The sequence below is a fragment of the Microtus pennsylvanicus genome, chromosome 12, assembly GCF_037038515.1.
Source record: "Microtus pennsylvanicus isolate mMicPen1 chromosome 12, mMicPen1.hap1, whole genome shotgun sequence".
In the NCBI taxonomy this organism is placed as follows: Eukaryota; Metazoa; Chordata; class Mammalia; order Rodentia; family Cricetidae; genus Microtus; species Microtus pennsylvanicus.
Genome location: NC_134590.1, coordinates 1,799,869 through 1,822,358, shown reverse-complemented (window position 1 = coordinate 1,822,358; position 22,490 = coordinate 1,799,869). Strand labels below are relative to the sequence as shown.

At 46.8% G+C, this 22,490-nt stretch overlaps 1 protein-coding gene across 1 annotated transcript in view; it reads right to left on the bottom strand.

Moving 5' to 3' along the window:
- Positions 1–22,490, bottom strand: part of Tgfbr3 (transforming growth factor beta receptor 3) — a 171,993-nt gene that overhangs the window by 51,456 nt on the left and 98,047 nt on the right. The window contains exon 4 of the mRNA XM_075942916.1: positions 15,953–16,090. Within this exon, the coding sequence (XP_075799031.1) occupies positions 15,953–16,090 (138 nt within the window). The remainder of the gene's footprint in view (positions 1–15,952; positions 16,091–22,490) is intronic.

Sequence of the window (22,490 nt, the reverse complement as noted above, 5' to 3'; positions counted from 1 at the left end):
GCGTGTGCCCATCCTGAATCTCTTTACCGGGCACGGTGCATGACACAAGGTAGGGGTTAAGGGTCACTGCTGACAGCCTACAGTCCCCAGCCTGAGAAGCTAAAACCCCCGACCAGAAACAGACGGAAGCAGAGGCGGAGATCCTCAACTGACCCCTGGGCTGAGCTCCCTGAGTACAATCGAAGAGAGAGAGGAGAGATAATATGAGCAAAGGGGCCAAGACCATGATGGGGAAACCCACAGAAACAGCTGACCTGAGCTAGTGAGAGCTCACTGATTCCAGACTGACAGCTGGGGAACCTGCATAGGCCCAAGCTAGGACCTCTGAATGTGGGTGGCAGCTGTATGGCTTGGGCAGTCTGTGGGGACGCTAGCAATGGGACCAGGATTTATCCCTAATGCTTGAACTGGCTTTTTGGAGTCCATTCTTTTTGGAGGGATACCTTACTCAGCCTAGATATAGGGGGAAGGGCCTCAAAGTCATGTGTCAGACTTTGCTGACTCCCCATGGGAAGCCTTACCCTCTCTGAGGAGTGGAGTGCATGGGGCTGGGGGGGGGGGGAAGGTAGGGAGAGTGGAAGGAGAGGAGGGGGGAAACTGGGATTGGAATGTTAAAAAATGTATTAAAACAACCACAAAATAAATAAATAAGCAAATTTTCTAGAACACATGGCTTGCTGATGGGAAGCTCCCCGATGCTCCCTGCGAGACAAGAGCCCTCCAGTTACAGAGCCTCTTGCTTCCCCACCTCCCCAGAAAGTGACTCTCAGCCAGGCCTTTAAAGCTAATGATTTGATTTCTCACCTAATAACTCCAGCTAAAACCCAATTATTAGAGCATACTTAGCAGTTTTGTGTCTCTACCCACACAGCCCTGAACTTTCCTCCTGCGTTCTAATTAAAACCCAGCCCCCTCCCCCAAACATGACAGATGTCTTCCTGTGGGAATTCGCAGAACGCTGAGCTCCAAGGACCTTGACTCTTAGCAAGGGTCTGTTGAAGGAACAATCTCCCAGTAGCTTACGGTCTTACAATTCCCAGGAAGCCAAGGTGCACCTGGTCCCTTCCTCACCAAAATGTTCTTTCCTGCTAGAACTGTGCACAGCACTGGTATTTTGAGTTCTGGTTAAGCTACCAGACTTTTTTCCCCTTTTTTTCCGAGAGCAAAGCATTACTCTATCTGCCAAGGCTAGAGTTTTATTGCAAGAACTTACAACGAGGCTACACGAGCCAAGTTTATTATTTTCTCTGGATCAGATTCAATAACCTCTTCCAAAAGTACACGAGGAAAAAAAAAAGCCAAGGAGGCATCCAGCCCTTTTGTTTCCACACCTGTGGTTGAGCGTTAACTCTCAGAGCCCTAAGTGGGCTCACACACGCCTTGAAGTTGAGCTCACAGGCTAGAGCAAAGGCCGAGTTCCTCGGGAGTCTCTACAGTGTCTTCCTGGAAGTGAGCTTCTTCTTCTTAGTGCTGACCTCAGCTGCCCCAGAGGTCCAGGGTGGCCGCACAGTTCAGTCAGAGGGGAGGAGGGCGGAGCTTTGCCCTGGGCAGTCCTGGGTCCATCCTCCCATCTCCCGACTGACTCCACCCTATCCCCAATCCCAAACAAACACCCCAGATGAGCACCCCAGATGGGCGGTCAGATCACAGAAGACCACAGGTGACCACGTCTCGCCTTCCACATCAGCGGCTTCGAGGTCACTCATGCTTCCTTTAGAAGGCAGCCTCTCGCTCTTAAATCTACCCCACGACCAACAGCCTGCCACCCTGGATGCTCTTAAACCTACCCCACGACCAACAGCCTGCTACCCTGGACGCTCTTAAACCTACCCCACGACCAGCAGCCTGCTACCCTGGATGCTCCAGGTCCCCCATCTTTCTTTGTGTATTACTTCTATTGTATCCATCACTTTCCGAAATGCTACAGAATATATTCATTTATTACGCCCATTCCCATCTCTTCCTTTGGAGCCTGGAATGCTCACCAGGCTGCGCAGAGGTAAGTGTGTCCTAGAACGCATCTTGAAGTTCATTGGCTGGCTGTATTAAGGAGGATTCGAAGGTCACAGGAACAGCAGAACGGAAGCAAATGTCAGACCCCATTGTGAACGTCGGGCTCCGGAAAGGCCATCTTCCCTGCTATCCACGTATTATTTGATAGAATAACTACTGACCGCAGTCACCAATGACTGTGCATCTGAATTATTGCTAAACTGACCCACATCGAAGACTGAAGATACATACCAGAGTTTCAAGATTTTTATAAAAACTAAAATATCTGTGAATTTTATTCTATATCACATGTTTAAATATCATGTTGAGTGGATTAAATTAGATTTTTATTTACTTATACGTAAAATCACACGTGATTCACTCTTGATTTCTATCACACGTCCTCCTCCAATGTGACCGTAATGAAGGAATGCACTTGCAGACTGGAGATGTACGCTCACCCGTCTGGTTCTCAGTCTAGAGGTAATGATCCCAGGGTGGTAGGGAGTGGGACCCTGGGACCCAGGAAACTACATTACAGTTCTTACAACTGAGATACAAATATTATTTACTAATCTGTTTTCACGGTACCGGGGACTGAAGCCAGGGACTTTTGAAGACCAGACTAGTGCTCTGCCATCAAGTTACATCACTAGGCCTGGTACTGATTTTATTTATTACACATTCCTTAATAATTCCATAAAATACAATGAATTAAATCGTATCTGCCTCTCTGTGCCCCCACGGTGTTTCTGTTTTTATGAGTGTGTATGATGTGGGGGGGTATTTACCACAGTGGGCACATGGAGGTCGGAAGCACACGATCAGGTTGGCCAAGAAGAGCAAGAAGAGCCCCCAGAGGGAGGGAGGCCAGCCACTTTGCACATTTAAAAGGAAGTGGGCCTTACAAAATAAGAGAAAACACATCTCCAGAAAGAGAAAGAAAGGCCTGAGGAGGCCTCACAGGAAAAGCTGTCCCAGGAACCGTCACACTCACGCAATCCTCTACCCCCAAGAAAGCCCCTACAGCTCAAGCCTGATGCTTGGGAGCTTGGGTTATCAGTGGGTGAGATCACAGACCCATGGGGCTGCTCAAATGCATGCACCGCCTTTGCCTGCTCAAGTGATGTTGGTGGAGATTCCACACATGTGCAGTAGAGATCAGCTTCTAGCCCCCTCTGCCCTGCCCCACGTCCTCTCTCTTTTCTCTTTTCACTGCGCCTCTCACGTTCTCAGCTCGCAAGGACATGCTCACATGGAGCGCCTGCTCAGGGAAACAGATGAAGCCCAGGAAAACACTGATATTTCAGAAACTCCGGCCAGGCTGGGAACCTGTTTGCTCAGTTCCAGGGGGAAGACAATGGAGAAGGAGACTAGACTCTAGCCCTGTGCTCCAGCAGGATCTGCAAATTGGCCCCGGGGTGCCTCACAGCCTGCACAGAAAGGCATCAAGGAGATTATGCTGGGATGTGTTCTGCCTGCAAAGTCTAGGGGACTGAAAGATTTACTTCCAGGGAGGACTGAAGTATTTGTTCCAAAAGAAGTCACGTGTTCGTTCTACCCGACCCCCAGGAGGATGCTACTCGCCTATTTCCTTCCAAGTCCCGTGATATGAAATTCAATCTGAAACATGTTTTCTATTAACATATGCCATGACTCAACGCTGTTTTGAACGGGCCTACTCTAAAGAAATAATAACTTCCATGCCCATGAACCTACATTTATAACCTGCAAAGCTACATATTTTTCGAGCCAAATGACTACAGCATTTATCAGTCACGCATTCAGGAAATGCAAACTCATGTAACTGTTTTTGTAAATTCTGGGGTGTTTTTATCTTGTAACCCAAACCAGGTTGCATTCCCCCCAATAAGGTGACTTAGAACATACTTGACTATTAATTCTTTCTCAAAACATTCATCATGACCATCTTGGGATGTTTTAATTTTTCCTGAAATGTAAGATGCTGAAGAACTGAGACCGCTCTGTGCTCTTCATACTCCACAGGCTTGTGCACAGCACAGAGAAAATGCTGATGCTGCCAGGGAGACCAGCACGCCCAAACCTGAACACAAGCCAACGTGAAAGCCGCATGCGAACCCCCACAGAGGCAGCACGGGAATGGAGCTGGATGTGAACATGCATGGAGAAGGAGAAGCAGATCTTATCCACGGTCCGAGGGTCAGCCTCAGCCCAGCCCCCTCCCATTCCACCCCAGGCTAGCCCAGATGCATCCTCCTCACTTCTGAGTTCACCCTTTCTCACCTTCTACCATTGCACAGAGTTAAGAGAGACTAGCCAGGCATGGTGACTCGTGCCTTTAGTCCCAGCATTTGGGAGGCAGACTAAGGTGGATCTTTGAGTTTGAGACTGGCCTGATCTACATACTGAGCTCCAGGCCAGCTAAGGCTAATAGTGAGATCCTGTCACAAATAAATAAAATGAAAATCAACAACAAAAGAGTTACTTGAGCCTAATTACAAAGTACATTTGCCACCTAAAAGGTGTTTTTTCGTGGGGGGTGCATTAGCGAAGGCAGGGGGCATGAGGAGGTGGTGTTGGGTGTTGTTGACACTGTTACTACTATTTACCACACTCCTCAAGCTGTGGCTACCTTCCATGTATGCTTCTAGGAACCTCTCACTAGGCAGGACTTTTTCCTTTTACATCTAATATGCCAACTTCAAGGGTACAAACTAAATTTTACAAAAGCCAGACCACAGATGGGATCTTACGATGGCCTTTCAGAGGCCCTCCTTGTTCTCACTGGTAATCTCTGTGTCTCACAGGAAATACAGACTCAAAGAAACTGAAGGACCTGCCCCAGCCACAGAGTAGACCTGAGACCCTGCTTCCAGCCAGACCTCTCCCTGTCCCAGCATTAGGAGCAGTCAGTCAACAGGCAGTCCCCGTGGGGTGGAGTCAACCTCCTTCAACTCTGGTCCCCCATCAACAGAACACTGGGAGAAAACAGTCACACAGTCTTGATCTGCATTCTTGCTAAGAAGATCCTGCATGGAATCTGAATCTTCATGTGTGACAACTGAAGAACTCTGAGCCATGATAGGGCCGGTGTAGCAAAGCACACATACAGATCAAAACTGCTGGACTCCCCCAAGCCACGCTCTCTCTTTGCAGGACACTGGGCACTGACTGCGCCTGGAAAGGCCATCTCCCTTTGGGGAGGGAATCTGCCTGCAGGTCAGCAAAGATCGGAGCCATCTGCTGAGGCTGGGTGGGCAGCCGGAAACATGCTTGGGGGCAAGCAGCAAGGGACCCGAGCGAGAGGCTTTGCTGAAGGCACCGCTGCCCTTCTGTGACCCATCCGGCCTTCTGTGTTATTTCTTTGACCCTCCTTTCCTGCTGCCTGAGGAAAAGTGAGCAGAAAGAGAAGAGGACAGAACAGGCAGGGATGACTGCTTCAGACGCAAGTTATGTGGCTGGAAACCAAGTTAGAGGAAACACAAATCCCCAGTGACCCAGTGTCTTGGAAATGGTTGACTAGAACCCAGGATGGACAGAGTGCTGGAAGACTATCTCAGGTGGTACAAATGTCGGGTGTGAAGACAGGCACAATGCGCCTTCTACACGTAAGCCTAGGCTCAGCTACGCGATGGCTAACATTGGCAGCTGGACACCCTCTGGGCATGTCTGTACGGGATTTTGTAGACTTGTTATCTGAGGTAAAGGGAAGGAAGTGGGGCCCTGGCATCTACCTCTCTGCTTCCTGACGGTGGATGCACATGGCCAGGTGCCCCTTGTTCCTGACACCATGTCTTCCTCTCCATAGACGGTCAAGCTGAACTCAAATCGGGTCTTGTCACAGCCGTAGACAACCTATACAGCTACAGCTCCATTAGCTATTCCCATGCCTGCATGCTTTTGAGAAGGTGTACTGGAGGTGTGACTAAAGTCCAAAACTGATTGACTTTGAGGAAGGGACTGTCCTAGGCCATTGGAAAGACCTGGCAGTGGAAAGACCTTAAGAGCCCAGAAGAGGGCTGCCCAGAAGAGGTTCCAGTTGTGGGGGTCAGCTGTAGCTCATGCCCCTGGGACCTGGGTCCCTTCCAGAAAGTTCTCTATGTATCTCCAACTCTCTTGCCTGTCCCCACAGTGGGGTCAGCTGACTTGCAATAACTCTCTTTCTGTCTATCCCCTGCTGGCTCTAATTCTCTGAAACCCTGGCTTATACAGTTTCTGTGAATGGCTGATACAAGCCCCAAGAGAAATAGAGCCATATATTCTGACCCACTAAGCAACCAAATCCACGAATGGGTAGGGAATAAAGGGCCTGAAGGACATTTCCTTGGGGAGATGCAATGGAGAAGGGGCCATAAGCCAGATACAACTGGTTTGTGTCCTCTGGGAAATTCCAAGTTGGATTTTTATGTCCCCCATTTTCTAGTTTATAATTGACAATCTCTACAACCAGGATGGCCTCCTCTGCCAAAGCTAAGGAAACTGAGCTGAGCACATTTAACCTCAATGATGAAATGGTCCCAGTGGTGCTATGGATGTATGCATACTAATTAAGCAAGTCCAACCAGGAGCCCAGAGGAAAAGTGTACTTGGGGAAGGGGTCAAGGAAACAGTTTCCAAAGTCCTGGCCAAGTGGAATACTGCAAGGCCTATATTCCAGTTTTGAAGTCGTTCATAACATACGTTGTTAAAACGAGGTCTTTATTTGCCTAACCTGAAGTCCCAATCTTGATATAGCTATTAGTGGGTCCACGCTACACACCAGACTTACAGACGGCATCATAGTCATGTCTTCCGATAGGCCATGTTCCTTTCCCCAACCAGGCCCCTTAGTCCAGCCCTTAACAGTTTATGTGTTACAACCACCATCCAGGAGCTGATTGTCCACACACGCTAACCTCTTTGTCTTATCTCCTCATCCTAAAATAAAGATAAATGATACCCATGTGGAAATTACCTTTATAAACGCTGCATCCTACGTCAAGATAAAGAATTTTATGATGATGATCATAGCACCTACATCACAGACGTGGCACAGAGACCGAATAAAGTAACAGATGCAGCTGCTTTGAATCATTCGGCACAGGACGCACACTGTTTAGGTTTCATGGCATGTACTCATGCGTGTGTATCTTCCAGACAGGCGGCAAGAGCTGTGTGATCAACCTTGAGGCTCACAGGCCATGGCATGTCCCTCCCTGGAACAGAAGCTTAGCCTTCTTATTCAAACTTCTGGAAAGGAATTTCTTTACCTGCATCCAAGAAATGCTGACCTATATGCCCTGGCACTCCAGGACACGAAGAACGCTTTCTCAAGGATAAAAGAAGATAAAGGGACTAGAGATCAAACGTGTCACCATCACTGTGGGCTCTTGCCAAGGTGGCAGGCACGTGAGCCCCGGGCTTTGACTGCCCCTCATAATCCAAATGGCATAATAATGACTCCTCACCAAGGCATCGGGAGCAGTTCATAGCTGCAACAAAGATGCCAAGCCATTGAGAACCAGGTTTTGGGAACCAATGGCAAAAGCAGGGTTTAGAACACAAACCCTGGCCGCACGTGGATGTAAAAAGAGTTACTTCTAAGCCAGATAGATGATAAGGATCAGGGATCCAAAAACACATGATCTTGAATAAACAGGACCATATGTACCCAGAAAGGACTCCGGCCATTCTGCAGTCCTTCCCTGAGATGGGCTGTGCAGACGGCTACGGGAACCTCACCACAACGTCACCAGCCTGCACCCAGGCACGACCGAATGTTTCCACATCAGCATCCCGGAGCCTCCTGGGAAACAGGATTCTTCTTCCCCCTGTTTGTTTTTTTCTCCTCCAATTACATGAAAATAAAATATTCTGCAACTTCCCTTAACAAAACACTCGTTTTTCTAACCATATAGCTCTCTGGAGATTGTCTACCATGCTGCCCACAGCACCAAAGAGTAGCATTTGAAACCACTACCCAAAGGCTTGGGAAGGAAGGGTTAGATGCATTAGCTCACCAGATTCGCGTTATTCCAAAGCTTTCAAGAACTGCCTTGGGTGACACAAGGAAAAACCAGTCTTCCCTTCAGTGTCCTCAAGTTTATTTAACCTCAGTTTGTTGAATGAAAGCAAAACCTTCCCGGGGTTAGGGCAGTGCCTCCACACAGACATGACACAACACCCCGAGCAAAGCCAGGAAAAGTCCACGCTGGTGTGAGTCCTCCTGGACAGGACGTCTTCCTCAGAAAACTACGAGAGGGTGCACCAGGGCCCCAGGCCACTCACCCACTGGCAGCATTCACCACCTTGCCCTCACGTGCTAGGATAAATCCTAGGACGGTTTCTATAAACTCCCTCTCGACCAGGTTTACCAGCTGAAACTGGACTCTCTCCAAGGCTCTCAATGCCACAGTGACATTTAAGAAGTGCTCTCTTACCACAAAGGAACAGAAACTCATTCCCAGGAAATACGGTAGTTGACTGACCCCAGTTCATGAAAGGATCAAGCCCTATGTAATTAAGACTCTTAGGGACAAGCCACAAAACCAACAGATAAGCAGCCTCTTGAAGAGTAATGCATGGTACACAACCACTTGGAACCTCCTCGGGACACAATGACTCACTCCACCAGATACTGAAAAGAACCACCGCCAATCTGGAAGCGGTTTGTTTAATCTGCCTTCAAAGGAGAATTTATTTGGGGAAAGACCTCACAGGGAAAGCCAAAATGGTATAGTCAGACCCCCTAGAATACAGGCGTGACACCTCTGGCTGTATGGGAAGCGGCCTCTGTTTACTTCTTAACCCTCTGCTCACATGCTGTTCCCTGGCATCTGCCTCAAAGAGGCTGCTACCTCCACTGCACAGGCAAGAGGACAGTTCTCATTTTCTCCACCTTCTGGATCTAAAAGGGGGTACATTTTCATATTGAACCTCACCTCCCCATTTTCTAGCTAGCTCTGTGACACAGCAGAAAGCTCCCTGAAGGCAGGTGACTCACACGACATTCCCTGAATTCTCCATGGGTCATTCAACTCAAGCATACAGGCAGAAAAGTGGGCACTGAGTCAGTGACCAGTTCACACACAAAGCATCATATAGGTACGCTAGTTTTGTGGGTTCTCCCGTGTGAGAGCAGGGCCCCCAAAGAAGGACGTAAGAAAGGTGTTTCCTGTGTTTTGTTTCAGTCCAGACTCTTAAATGCGATACAATAAGAAAACAGGGTCTTTGTTGATGGTTTTTAAGTCCCCTCCTCCAGATGTAAGCTTGACTGTCTGAGTTATTCTTCGGACATTTCTGGGCCCGGCAACCCACAGTCACACACGCTTGGCTTTGTGGAGAGGTAATGGCTGGGCATGCGCTGTGTGGGGCTGCTCTTGGTGCTGCCCTGAGCTCACATCTGGGGCTGTTTAACAATTGATTGGAGTTTTAGCCTTTTGATTTCCAGTGAAATACTAGGCACAGGGAAACAAACAGCACTTGTTTGCACTGAGTCTTGTCAGGCATCCAAACTGCAGTGCGGACCAGTGCCTGTGGTTGGGTGGCGGGGACCCAAGACTTGGCCTCCCCACCCCCTCCGGTTTAAGTAAAAGGAATAAACCAGGTTTTGGCAACAGGAATTTTTTTAACCACCCTTCCCCCTTTTTTGGACTTGCAGAACTGCTTCTAAAATATTCAGTGTGTTCCTGGTATTAATTTACATTTTTCATTAGGATTACGTTTTGATTTGTTTTTAATCCAAAGCCAAAGAATAAAGTTCATTTTCCCTCGCCCATTCCAACTGCCATGCCTTGATACTTGCTTGGATTTGCTGAGGAGGGCAGGGTTCATATTGCTAGTTCCTGTTTCCAATTAAATTAGGATATAGTATCTAGCGGCCGCATTATCAAAGCATCAGAGTTGAAACTGGGAGGAACTTTGGAGCGCAGCCGAATCCAAACCCTTCATCTTAGGTGGGAACTGAGGCCCACGTAGCTCACCGCTATGTACAGGGATGTGTCACTGGTTAGCGGTGGGGCCAGGGCCAGCGCCCATGCTGAGGAGATTAAACCAAAACACAAAAACCCAGGCTAACAGAAAAAAAGATATAGGACACAGAATTCAACTTGAATTTCCAGAATAGATCACTTTTGTTAGTATAATTATGTCCAAGATACTGCAGAGGCATACTTAAGCAAACTAGTCAGCATTTATCTGAAATTCGACGTTAACTGGAAGCCTGCAGTTTTATATGCCAGACTCCGGCCACCATACTGTGAGACCAGCATCGACCCTCCCGCTCTCCATCTGGCTGCCAAAGATATCTGCATTTTTCTTTCCTGATTTTAATGATAAATGGCTGGGAAAGAAGGAATCACAGTACAGTAATCCCAAGAGAGTGTAACCCTGGAAGAAGCCGCTCTTCTGGAGACTTTGCTAATCTTGGATATCCCCCTTTCCCGCTATAACTAGCACGCACAGGAGCTAACTCTAAAATAGTCTAGATGTGGCCTCTAGACCAGTTTAGTATTGCTAAGAGTTGGTCATTAGGGTCTATGTGTGATTGTACGTATACATACATATATATGTATACACATACATACAGATATATGTATACACAATACATATACATACACATACATACAGATATATGCATACACACATACACATGCATACAGATATACATATATATGCATACATATACATACAGATATATACACACATACATATGCATACAGATATATGTATACACACATACATGTATTTGTATGTATATGTATGCACACAAAGACAGACCTCACTATGTAGCAAGCTGCCCTTGAACTCTGGATCTTCTTGCTTCTGCCTCCCAAGCACTGGGATTGAAGGTGTGTGCCACTACATCAGGCCACTAGGCTCTCAGCCTTGGAAATTTCTGCTTATGTTAGACTCTGAGTCTGAAGGGGAAACAGAGCTCAGGTTTGGAGTACAAAGCAAGGCTTAAAATGACCCTAACCATAGAAATTATAATTATATGTATACAATATTCCTGTATATTTAATATAATAGCACAATAATGATATATAATAACGAATAATAATTTTCAGTGGGGCAGGGCACAGGTTTGGGGGTCAGAGGACAACTCTGTGGCGGTAGCTCTTGCCGTCCACCTTTCATTGGGTTCTGGGGATCAATGCAGTGAGGAGCCTTGTACAAAATGTGCTTGAGGGCAGCTCCCAGCACTGCCTGAACCATGACCACTGAGTTTGTGCGGTTTAAACTTGTCAGTTTAGCTGTGCTTGGACAACAGCATGGATCACCTCAGCCAGCAGCACGCAGTGCTGGGAATCTAGCTCACTGCTCATGCACACGAGGCAAGTGCTCTACCATTGAGCTAGATCTCTACCCCATAGCAGGGTCACTGTTCTTTCTGATTGTACAGGGACAACCCCAACCCACTGAATAGTCTCTGGACCACCCAGAAAACATTGTAAAGCTATGACAACTTTGTCACGCATGTACCTGTATGTGACTTGAGAAGCACCTTGAAACACGCCATCCATCCCTAGCTGCTAGGTAATCTGGACAAAGCAACTGCATTTGCAAGGAAAACTAAATCCCCCTATCCCTCTGGTTCCTGACACACTGCTTGCTTGTGCTGTGGGATTAGGAACGATTAATTGACAAAAGGCAGATGCCTCTACCAGATAGTGTAATAATAACAGAAAAACCAAATACATTTTGTATTGCAGAAGTCAGCAAATGAGACATTCTGAGTAACACAAGGTCTTTCTAACTAATTACACAAGCTGTAGGCAGTTAAAACAGCCAAGGCTTATTGATTTAAATTCGCTGGGTAGATGTCATTATCCAAACTTTTCTCACCACCCTGTATAAGAAAAATTAATAACCACTAAAGAATCATAACTGTAACAGAAAAGACAACCTGGAGACAGTCATGTGACCCCTTTACCATTACATGTCACAAGGGCATGAGAACACATGTATGTATCTATGTTGGACTGAGGGTCCAGGGACCCAGCCAGTTCTAGGCCCTCTGAGTAATCTCAGGGCTTAGCTTCTACGGAGCCTCTGGGCTACTGATGCCTTGGAGAAACACTTCAGGGATGGACCAACTGAACACGCTCTTGGTTCTCTATCATCACAAAGGCTGTGACATGGATGAGGGACACTAATTTATCACAGGCCTTGTGGAGGGGGAGTTTCCCAGCTGTGAGCCATCTCAAACCACCTGTGGTGCCCTGATCTGGCCCAGCAACCGATGTCTTGCTGACTACGCAGGCCATGGAGAACGCGCAGACAGAGAAGGCCAAAGGAAGTCGAGCTTGGGTGTCGGGGATTTCAGTTAGTAACTTCTCCATAGCTGCCTCTCCAGTGTCCCTCTGCGATGTCCTTACATGGAATTAACTCCAAATAAGGTTGATGTTAAGTTGTATACTGAAATTATCTTCTTCATTAGTGTATTTCCAACTAATAGTCAAGACAGAGCTCTTAGAGCTCACAGAGAACACAAACAATAACAAAGCTGGTTCCCTCCAAATCCCGCAGAGTGGAGGACTCCCACAGCAATGAGCAGACTACAGTGTGTGTGGCCCACACTGAGCATGGACCCCAAGCCCAGAGAAATGGGAACCGTAACTCTGGAGCCATTTACTGTTACTTTACAGTTACCGGTGCTAACTTAACACCCTTCCTAAGCTCTGATAATTGCAGCAGAATTTCTGCAAATGCGAGTGAACTCAGCACTGCACGCAACATTTTACACGCAATTTCCTCACGTCGAGATAATGCTTATTTCTAAGCATAAGGCTGTCATTATTCCTAAATTACAGCTGGAAAAGTCAGGTTTGCAGAGACGAGTCTTCCTAATTACCATCCGGACCATCGCTCATCACATATGCCGTTATCCTGGCTACCACGGTGGTAACCATGGTCCAGAAAGTCCCAAGGGCCCGGTATGCAGCGTAAGAATTGGATCTTAAAATTTCTTTAGGTTCTGGGACTTGAACACAGGGCCTTGTGAATGCTACGTCAATGCTCTACTCAATCGATGTTGCCAAAGCCAGCTTCGACTTTACTAAACAGCTCACAGTCTTTGTGATTCTCCTGCCTCAGCCTCAAGGGCAGCTGGGATTATAGGCCCGTGCCACCAACCTCAGCTTAGACTTAATTAAACAGTGGTGCATAGGTAGTTTCTGCAGCACTGGACCACAGTATACAGAGTAAATGCGTATGACTTTATAACAGCCTTGTGTCTTACCGTCACAGAAGGCCGGCGGGACTACGTATGAAGGTGGCAGTTCAGAATATGTGCTTCAGAGTGGGTCCTAACTTGGGTTTAAATCCAAACCCTGCCAGAAATTAGCCTAGTGCTGTTAACCTCTAAGTCACCTATAAAAAGGAGATACCCTGGGGCTATTGTGAGGAAAAACAGGAGATAAAGTATTAGAGCCCTTGGCGCAATTCCCAAACGCACTGAGCATTAACTCAAATTAATAATAATAACGGCCACTAATTATCATTGCTCCAGTCTTTTAAATGTAAATAGCAAGATTTTTAAGTCTTTAAAAAAAAAGTTGCCAGGCATGGTGGTGCGTGCCTTTAATCTCAGTACTCAGGTGGCAGAGAACATCAGATCTCTGTGAGTTCAAGACCATACTGGTCTACAAAGTATACACAGTTGATACACAGTTAATAAAAACTCAGAGAGAGAAACGGGGTTTAACCTGAAGATCCGAAAAGCAAAGCAGCCAGCCACTGGCTCTTACCTGTACCTCAGTCCAAAATGGCAATCCTGCCTCCAGGAATCTCAGAACGAGACTGTGTCTGAGAGCTGCTCTCCCCCAGTTTATATTCCTCCCTAGGGCTGGGATTAAAAGTGTGCACCCGGTTTCTATGGCAACTGGTGTGGCTACTGGGATTAAAGCTGCATGTTACCATTGCCTAGTCTGTAAGGCTGACCAGGGTGGCTGTTTTACTCTCTGATCTTCAGACAAGCTTTATTTATTAAAATACTAATGAAAGGCCAGTACACACAGTGACATCTCCTCTCCATAAAAAGGCACAATTAGGGCTGGTGAGCTCGCTCAGTTGAGTGATAGCACCTTCTCCCACACCTGTGACCTGAGCTGACCTCCAGGACCACATAGAGAAATGGAAGGACTCCCACAGGGAGTCTGCTATCCCATGCTTCCTACAGCACGTGTGCCCCATAGAACACAGAAAATAAAATAAAGATATTTCTAATGGAAAGGCACAATTTAACCTCTTAAGAACTTGCGCTGTGTGTGTGTGTGAATTTTATGTGTAATGATTGTTTTATCTGCATGTATGTCTATACTCACATGCATGCCACAAGCCCACGGAGGTCAGATGAAGGCATCTTCAGGATCGAGCTGTAGGGCGTTTACCTAAGCAGTAGCTGATGGAGGCGAGGAGGGCCCGCTTCACTTTAGGTGATGCTATGTCCAGGCTGGTGCTCCTGGTTCTAGAAGAAAGTATGCTGAGCAAGCTACAGGGAGCAAGCCAGTCAGCAGCACCCCTCCATGGCCTCTGCATCAGCTCCTGCCTCCAGGTTCCTGCCCCATTTGTATCCTTTGGTGATGAGCAGTGATGGGGAAGGGTAAACCAGATGAACCCTTTCCTCCTGAGATGCTTTGGCTGTGGTGGCTTTGTCACGGCAGTAGAAACCCTGACTAAGACGTGAGGGATATTTGTTGCTCCTCATTTATAGACACACCCCCGATGATTCCCCACTGTCTATAGTTACAATTTTTCTTCTCTAGTTAATATATAATTTGTGGGAAAAGTATTTCGAGAGTATCTGAATATTCAGCCCCTCCAAACCCCTCCTTTCCCAGTAACTGGGCCTAATATCTGTTGGAGATTCTTGTCTGACCAGCTCTCACTGTGATGGTTACAAAACAGTAACTCCTCCATCATTTCCCCACGTGTATTTAATAATTAGCATTTATCACACATAAGAGCTGCCTTATCTTTCCTGCTTTACACACTTATTCAGCTTCCAGCTATGGGAATCCTCATCTCATTCGGGAGATACCTTCGATGGTTCAAAATGCCTTTCAAATAAATGCAAGTGACAGCAAACTGAACCTGTACTAAAGTCACCAGAAAGGCAACATCGATTCACTGGGCGAAAGCAAGCCTGCTAACAGAGTCGCTGCTTAAGGTGAGATCTGGGGGGCGTGGGGCTCTGTCACAAGGACACTGAGAGGGATCCCCGCCGAGCTGCAAGCCGCTGCTCATCAGACATGATATCACACGACAAGCATTTCAACCCAACAACCCATCCATTTCTCCACAACTACCAAAGTCGAACGTTCTGGCAAACTCCAAGGGACATGATTTACAAATAGTAGGTAATATTTGGAGCACTCTGCAAAGAGTTGGGCTCCAGCTTTTTTAAAAAATAAAACACAAATGATTTCATGCTTGGAGCTCACTGTATCACTTTGTCAACAGTCTGTCGTATCGGGAATGAGGCCCGAGTTATATACAACAGAAACAGGCTCGTGTGTATTTATTCTGTGGTCAGAGACCACACAGCAGAGGCTGTTTACAGCTCTGACAGAGCTCTTAATGCCACGAGGCGGAAGGGAACACCAAGACTCAGGCCACACAGAGCATGGCAGCAGGTCCTGCTCCACCGTGCAAACAAACGATGCCCGACTGTGTCTCCACATAACACGTGCTGCATCCGCTCTCTGCGGATTGCTAACCATGCCATCCAGACATGCCCTGCGCACAAGTAAAAGCACAATCTCCTTTGGTATCATTTTAATGGAAAGGATTATTTTTTTTTCAAAATGCATTACAAACTGGCACACTATACCCAACTATAATCCCAGCAGCGTTTGGGACACTGGGAAGGACCGAGGGAAGCCAGGCTTGGGTACATCGCAAAATATTGCCTCCAGAAACAAAATGTCTTGCAAAAATTGAGAGTCGTTATAAACTTGCACTAGGAGCATTTCGGGGGAAGGTGTTGAACACTTACCAAGAAAAATCTGGGAACGCCGTTGGCCAGTCTCTCTGTCTTCAGATGCCAGACCAGGGGCTGTGGGGAGTTGAGCAGGAACACAACTGGCTTGTAGTGAATGTGAACTGAGGAGATGGGTCTCAGATGCAGTGTAACCTAGGAGACCAAGAAAGCAAGGAGAGAGCTCAGCGCTCATCCCAGCACCTAGGCAGCACTCAGACGTTTCACGGCTCACGGCCAACAGCATCACAGGCAGCTCCAGATCAATGTATATATGATGCCATTCGTGGTTAAGCTAAATGCTGCCCACGTCCGGCCATTGTTTTACTACCTAGCGGCTACGTCACCTGGTCAGTCCCAGTCATCTAGACTAAAACATGGCTCACCCACTAAGAATGGAACAAAGAACGCAGAACACTCTCTTGTGCCCCCAAACTGGTAGCGTGGGAATACAAATGACCTTTCCTCAGGGATTCCTCACCCTTCAACCATGAACACTAAGTTGGGATTAGAGAACAGAATCCTCCATGGTGGGTTTTTCCTCTGGGCCTTCCAGGTGACTTCCTCCAACTGGTACAAAGTTAGGTATGCTCTGCCAAAGAAAACCGCTGAAAGCAAAGAGAGCGGCTGCCAAGGGCAGTGCCCTACCCCTTCTAGCTACCAACACAACGGGGATTTCCAAAGCCATGAAGCCCAGCGATCAGACGGGATAAACAGTGATGATATACAGCCTCCGTGGAAAAGAAAAGAGGCGCTAGAGGTAGTTCGGCGGTTAGGAGCACTTACTGCTCTTGTTGAGAACCCGAGTTTGGTCCCTAGCACCCTGAGTGGTGGCTCTCAACCACCTGTAGCTGCAGCCCCAGAAGATCCAGCCCTTGTCTGGCCTCAGATGACCCCTGGACACATCTGAGTTTGTACAATCCCCAGAGCAGAGCATAGAAACCCAACTGTTTGGACTTTCCCTATGGCTGCTGGCCCACTTTGATCTCTGCCTTATTTTTAAGAGACAATCGAGAACCAATTTCATTTATTAGAGTGCCCAAGTTATGGATAAATAAAGCACCACGCTTTTCTTATTTTTCAAAACCCATGCTTTAGCTTATAACAAGCACCTTCTAAATGCCGGCAGGATCTTTTAATTCTCCATGTCTTGCTGCCACAAGGCATATGAGTCTATAGAGAGTTTGCAGATACACATACAATAGCATTGCTTGTTAACTACAGAATGTGCCCATCTTAATTTCCAAACAGACTACGCAAAAAGATGCATCTTGAATCGAGTATTGATAACAGTATGTTGCAGGCAGCAACACTACTGACTCCCTGTATCCACTCTGTAAATGCATAGGTAACCCAAAAGATTGGGAAAGAGGCTGAAGAAACAGCTATGTTTGAAGGGGTTTAGCTAGTTAATTTGCAGCAAAATACAAATCTCAAGCAGCAATTTTCAAACTATTGGGAACTATTTCTGTACACAGGACCATTTTTAGACTTGGAGCGAGCACAGAAGCAAATCAAAGTACTAAATGAACTGTGATGTCAGCCACAGCTCCAGCAAACTAATGTGTTCCTTGGTTGTTCAGACACATAGTGCACTCCAGAGTCACCGTCGTCATCTAGAAATAAACAGATCGATAGCCACCAGACACAAGAGATGCCATCAAAGCAGAGCGGAGGCAGATGTCCAGACTGCAGCCCTGCCTGAACACATAGGTACATGCGACAGGGAAAGCATGCTGTCAAGAGGGAGGGCAGGAGGCACGGCTTCTGCACCTGCAAACTACAGAGTGTCGCGGACACTGGCTAACAGGTAAGTGGTTGTGTAGGGTGTGCCTGTGGCTCACTGAGAACCACCAAGGCCCAGAGAATAGCAACTATCATCTCCAGGGTCACTGACTCTTTCCTTGCTTTGCAGTCAGTCTGAAGGCAGACATATTTTCTTAAAGCTGCTAAATATGTGAAAGTGTTGCTCAAAATGTGTAAAATCAATAAATATACATCTCAAATGAACACGAATATTTTTAAGCTTATGAAATGAGAAGATGCATGAAACAGACACTGGTGTGTTCGGGTCCAAAGTTCCCCAGATGGTCTGAGTGTCGAGGCCTGGCTCCGACAATCAAGGAAAGATTTCTAAGAAGCTTAGCTCTGAGTTTTCCTGGAATCGGTTCCTTCTTCAATATGTGGCCATGTCTGGCCAAGATGAGTCTCTCTGACTCTGGCACAGATGTCCCAGGCAAAGCCCCAAAGCCACTTGGCAACAAAGAATTCACACTATGGTTGGGAAATTAAAAGGAAAATACAAATACTCAATACAACCCCCCCCCTTTTTTTGTCATTTGGCAGGCACAAAAAGTTCCATGAGCTAAGGCTAACCAAATCCTCAGAAGCCTTCCTCTCCCGTTCTTTCTCCACCTGAGCAAACCTCACATAAGGGCAGATGCAGACACCCAGAACCCAGCAAAAGCAGGAAGGTACAAAAGCCCCCCCCCCCAAATGTGAGGAGAGCTCAGCCCAAACATTTGAAAGAACTATGGCTAAATTGCCTAATTTCTTCTAAGCTGAGAAATAGAAAAAGAAACAAAAAAGGCAGAAGAATGAAAACTTTTAGGATCAGTTATCGCTTAGAAACAATAATTACAAACCGGATGTGGTGATTCACGTGTAATCCAGCACTCAGGAGACTGAGGCAGGGGGATCAAGGTTTAAGCCACCATCCCCAAATTAAAAAAAAAAAACAATCCTGCAGAGGTTTTTATAGTTATATTGTCCTTGGGAGTCAGAGAGAAGAGCCGAGGCAGACTGCAACAAAGAAATCTCCCTCTGAGAAATGGGACAGGCAGCATGCGACAATCTCTAAGAAATCCAAAGAGCAGTTTGAAGAGTCCACCCTCAATCCTTTATCCAACTCACACATGAAAACACACACGAAGCTGAGTGTCATGAGCTTCAAAAGCAACAGGGAACTCAATGGAGGGGTGATGTGATGAGGAGACGAGCGGGAAGCCTCCTGAGGGAAGGGATTCTATATCGAGGTCTGAGAGCCTCTGGGAGCTACACAGCATTTGAGAACTCTCTCTTCATAGGCACACACACAAAACTTTGCACCAATGTGAGAAAAATGTACCTAGAACCCAGGTGAAGGAGTCCGCTGTACAAGAGCAGGAAATTCTAGCAGCGCAATTGAAGACAAAAGGCTTCATCTCATTGAGCTAGGACGTACACGTCTAAGAGGTCATCCTTCCCGGGAACAGCTTTACAGACAACTCCAGTGACTGTCTAGAGTTTCTGTTCTCTCCTCTCTTTCTACCCACTCCTCATGATGCCCAGAGATCCTGCTCTAAACTTAGGTGTGTCAACACGCACCGAGTGGTCTATAATGCTGGTGACATGAGAAAGTGCTAACAAATCTGGTCTGCCACACCTGTGTCCCACCTCCCCACTCCTCCACAAGAAGGGACGCCAGCTGGTCTAATCAGCTCTGTAGCACACACCTGCACTGAGGCTCTCTGTGTGCAAACATTCCAGATGCGGTTTTATAAAGCGACTCAAAGCAGAGCTGAGAGCATCCTAGGGACCCTGCACAGCTTCAGGGAGCCTCTGAGTGGGCGGGGGGGGGGCGCATTTCTAGCCTCCTGTTCGGAAGATGCACCCTGATCCACACACTGCCAGACAAGGACTCTTGAGATGGAAAAGCTGTCTCTATTTTCTTTCCTTCCTTCCCACCTTCCTTCTTTCCTTTGAGTGGGGAGTAGGGTCAAACTGTGTAGCCCAGGCTGGCCTTGACTCCACACACAATCCTCCTGCCTCAGTCTCCTGAGTACTGAGATTTCTGGCATGTGACGCCATGCCCAGCTAGCTTCTCCACTTTCTAAATATTACACTTGATAAGAAAAAGCAATGTACATTTTCTCAAATCCTGCAAGTCATTCTGAAAATGAACTGTGTACTTACAGGTAGAAGAAGAAACTTACTCTTTATGGAAAGAAGCCATAGAAAAATTGTTTTGAATTTCCTGGAATTTATAGTCTACAAGCAAGACATTCCTATCATAGAGATTTCAAAAGATTTCTTATTAGTAAGACCCCACCCCCCAACTCCTGGGGTTTATTAAAACAAACAAAACAAAACTCACACAGCAACTGATATGTGAGTCTAACAATTGCCGTTTTGCTAACATGTCACTGAGATTTTCTTTCAACATTTCTAAATCTTAGGCCAGCCTTCTGCCCCATGTGGACCCATGAAGCAATGAAGTCATTGAAAACTCGTCCCCGGGAGACTTCTTATCTAAAACCAAACCAAGTAATGTTCCGAAATGGATGATTCAATAATCAGTTTACACTACAGATAAGAAAGAGAACTCCAGCAGTGTGCCCCTAACCAAGAGTAAAAGCAGGAGACATTCTGCATGTCCCTCACCTGTCCCCTCTGCAGAGGTGGTGTCAGGGACTGGGACACCTCTGGGCACTCAGATGTTACACAGGGAGATAGAGGTATAGAGATGACTGAAGACATGAAGGACCCCCTGGCTGAATTCAGATTTTTCTTATACTCGGGCAAAAATACTTTCAGAAACTCAACTGTGACCCCCACCCCAATGGTTCTGAAATATGTACCTAGCTGTGGGAAAGAAAACTGTACTTAGCTAATCAACACTAAGTGCTTTAAAGGGTCTTCCAGTCTGAGGAACTCTGACAGCTGACACTGTAACGGCCGGGCTTGTCTTCTGCCATTTGGGAAGTAGTATAAAAAGACCCCGTAACGCATTCTGGAAGGGTAGATTTAGAGTTTTGTAAAATTAAAAAAAAAAAAAAGCAAAGAATGTCCCTTAGAAATTTTTATATGATGCTGAATTTCCAACGAAGAGTTAGTTGGTACTGAATCCAAAGTATCCAGACTTCTGAGAGTCCCCACCCTACCCAGGACCATCTTCCGCCTCTAGAGAAGCCCCAAAGCCTTCACACTGCATGGAGATAACATCAAGCTTTCTCCCTGCCCTTCCATCCTGCAGCCACTTACTGAGCTGAGAGGAACAGAGAATTCCCAAACTACCGCCCTCCCCCCAACAAGGACACGATTCTGGATTCCCTGGGAGCGTCTTAAAATAATCTAATATAGCAACACAAAAGGGGGAAAAAAAAACTAAAAGTTTGCATTTTGATGCAGAAATAAGTCTGTCTTTTTTGCTATGTATTTTGAATACTCTGGAAAAATACTAGGAACTAAATTTGGGTTGGGGGTGAGGGGCAAGTTCGCACATAAACAGAACAGTATTTATGAAACTATAGGTCATGACCCTCTGAAGGGGTCCTGGGAGCTTCACACAGGGATTCCAGGGACCCTGGACCTCCCTTCCCGGAGAAGCCTGTGGTTCAGCCGCTCCAGGGAAAGGGGCAGGGAAAGGGAGAGTCTTGGTGTGTGTTCTGCTGCTAGAACACACCTGGAGCCCTCAGCAGGCCGCTGGCCATAGCAAAGACAAGAGTTCTTTTCTGTTGTCCTTCGACACAAAGCACAGGCTGTGTAGACAGTGTACTATGTCACGGATATATTATCAAGGTCATAAAGACTTCGGGCTTAAAATACACAACAGCCATGTTCCCAGATTCCCTATCCTTAGGAAGAGCCAGGAAGTCCCACAGGACACCGCAGAGTGTTCTCTGTCGCACTGCGAAACCCTCAGAGTAAACCATTCAAGGGCAAAAACGGACTCATGTTCAGTTCTGCAGCCTTGCACCTCGTGCAAGGCTGGACAACTAGGAAGAGATCAAAAGAGGGGTTTAAAAAATGAATACAAGGAACCATAAATAAATTTCATCGATAAAATTAATGAAATGTGACTCCAATAATGGTCACGAGGTCATATTGTCTTGATTTTCTGGCCAGAAGAGGGGAGACACCTCATCAAGAGAACATTTCACTATCAAGTACAACTTGAACTTTAAAACAGGGTCAAGAAAAACAAACAGATCCCAGCTACCAAAACAAGTCCTGGGGATTGCTGGGCTGTACACTGGAGCCATAGCTGGCCAATCTCGAGACAAACGCCCGTGGGGTACTCAGCCCGAGCAATACATCTCCAATACAATTCCTGCACCCAAGGCAGCAAGACCACGAAATACAACGGAACATCAGAGGGTGACATCGGATTCTCAGGGCACATATGGAGCAAAACAATTAAAGTAATGAACCCTGGTGTTTCCCGCATACTGAATGTGCTTCCTTGTATGTCAGGCTGTACTTGTTCCAGTTGCTCTGAGTATTATATCCATATCCAGGTCCAAGGACGGTAGAGACAGGACTGCTGGGGTTCCCTGCATCCCAGGCTAGCTGGGAAAACATGGTTCCTAAGTTCTGGAAGAGACCCTGCCTCAAACAAATAAATGGAGAATAATAGACCAGAATGGCTCTTCTGGCACACGTGCCCATCAACACATACAAATGAATGCATGCATGCGCATGCGCGCGCGCGCGCGCGCGCGCGCACACACACACACACACACATCCTCTCTCAGTATTTGTTAATGACTGAAAAGAAAATAAAAAGAAAGAATAG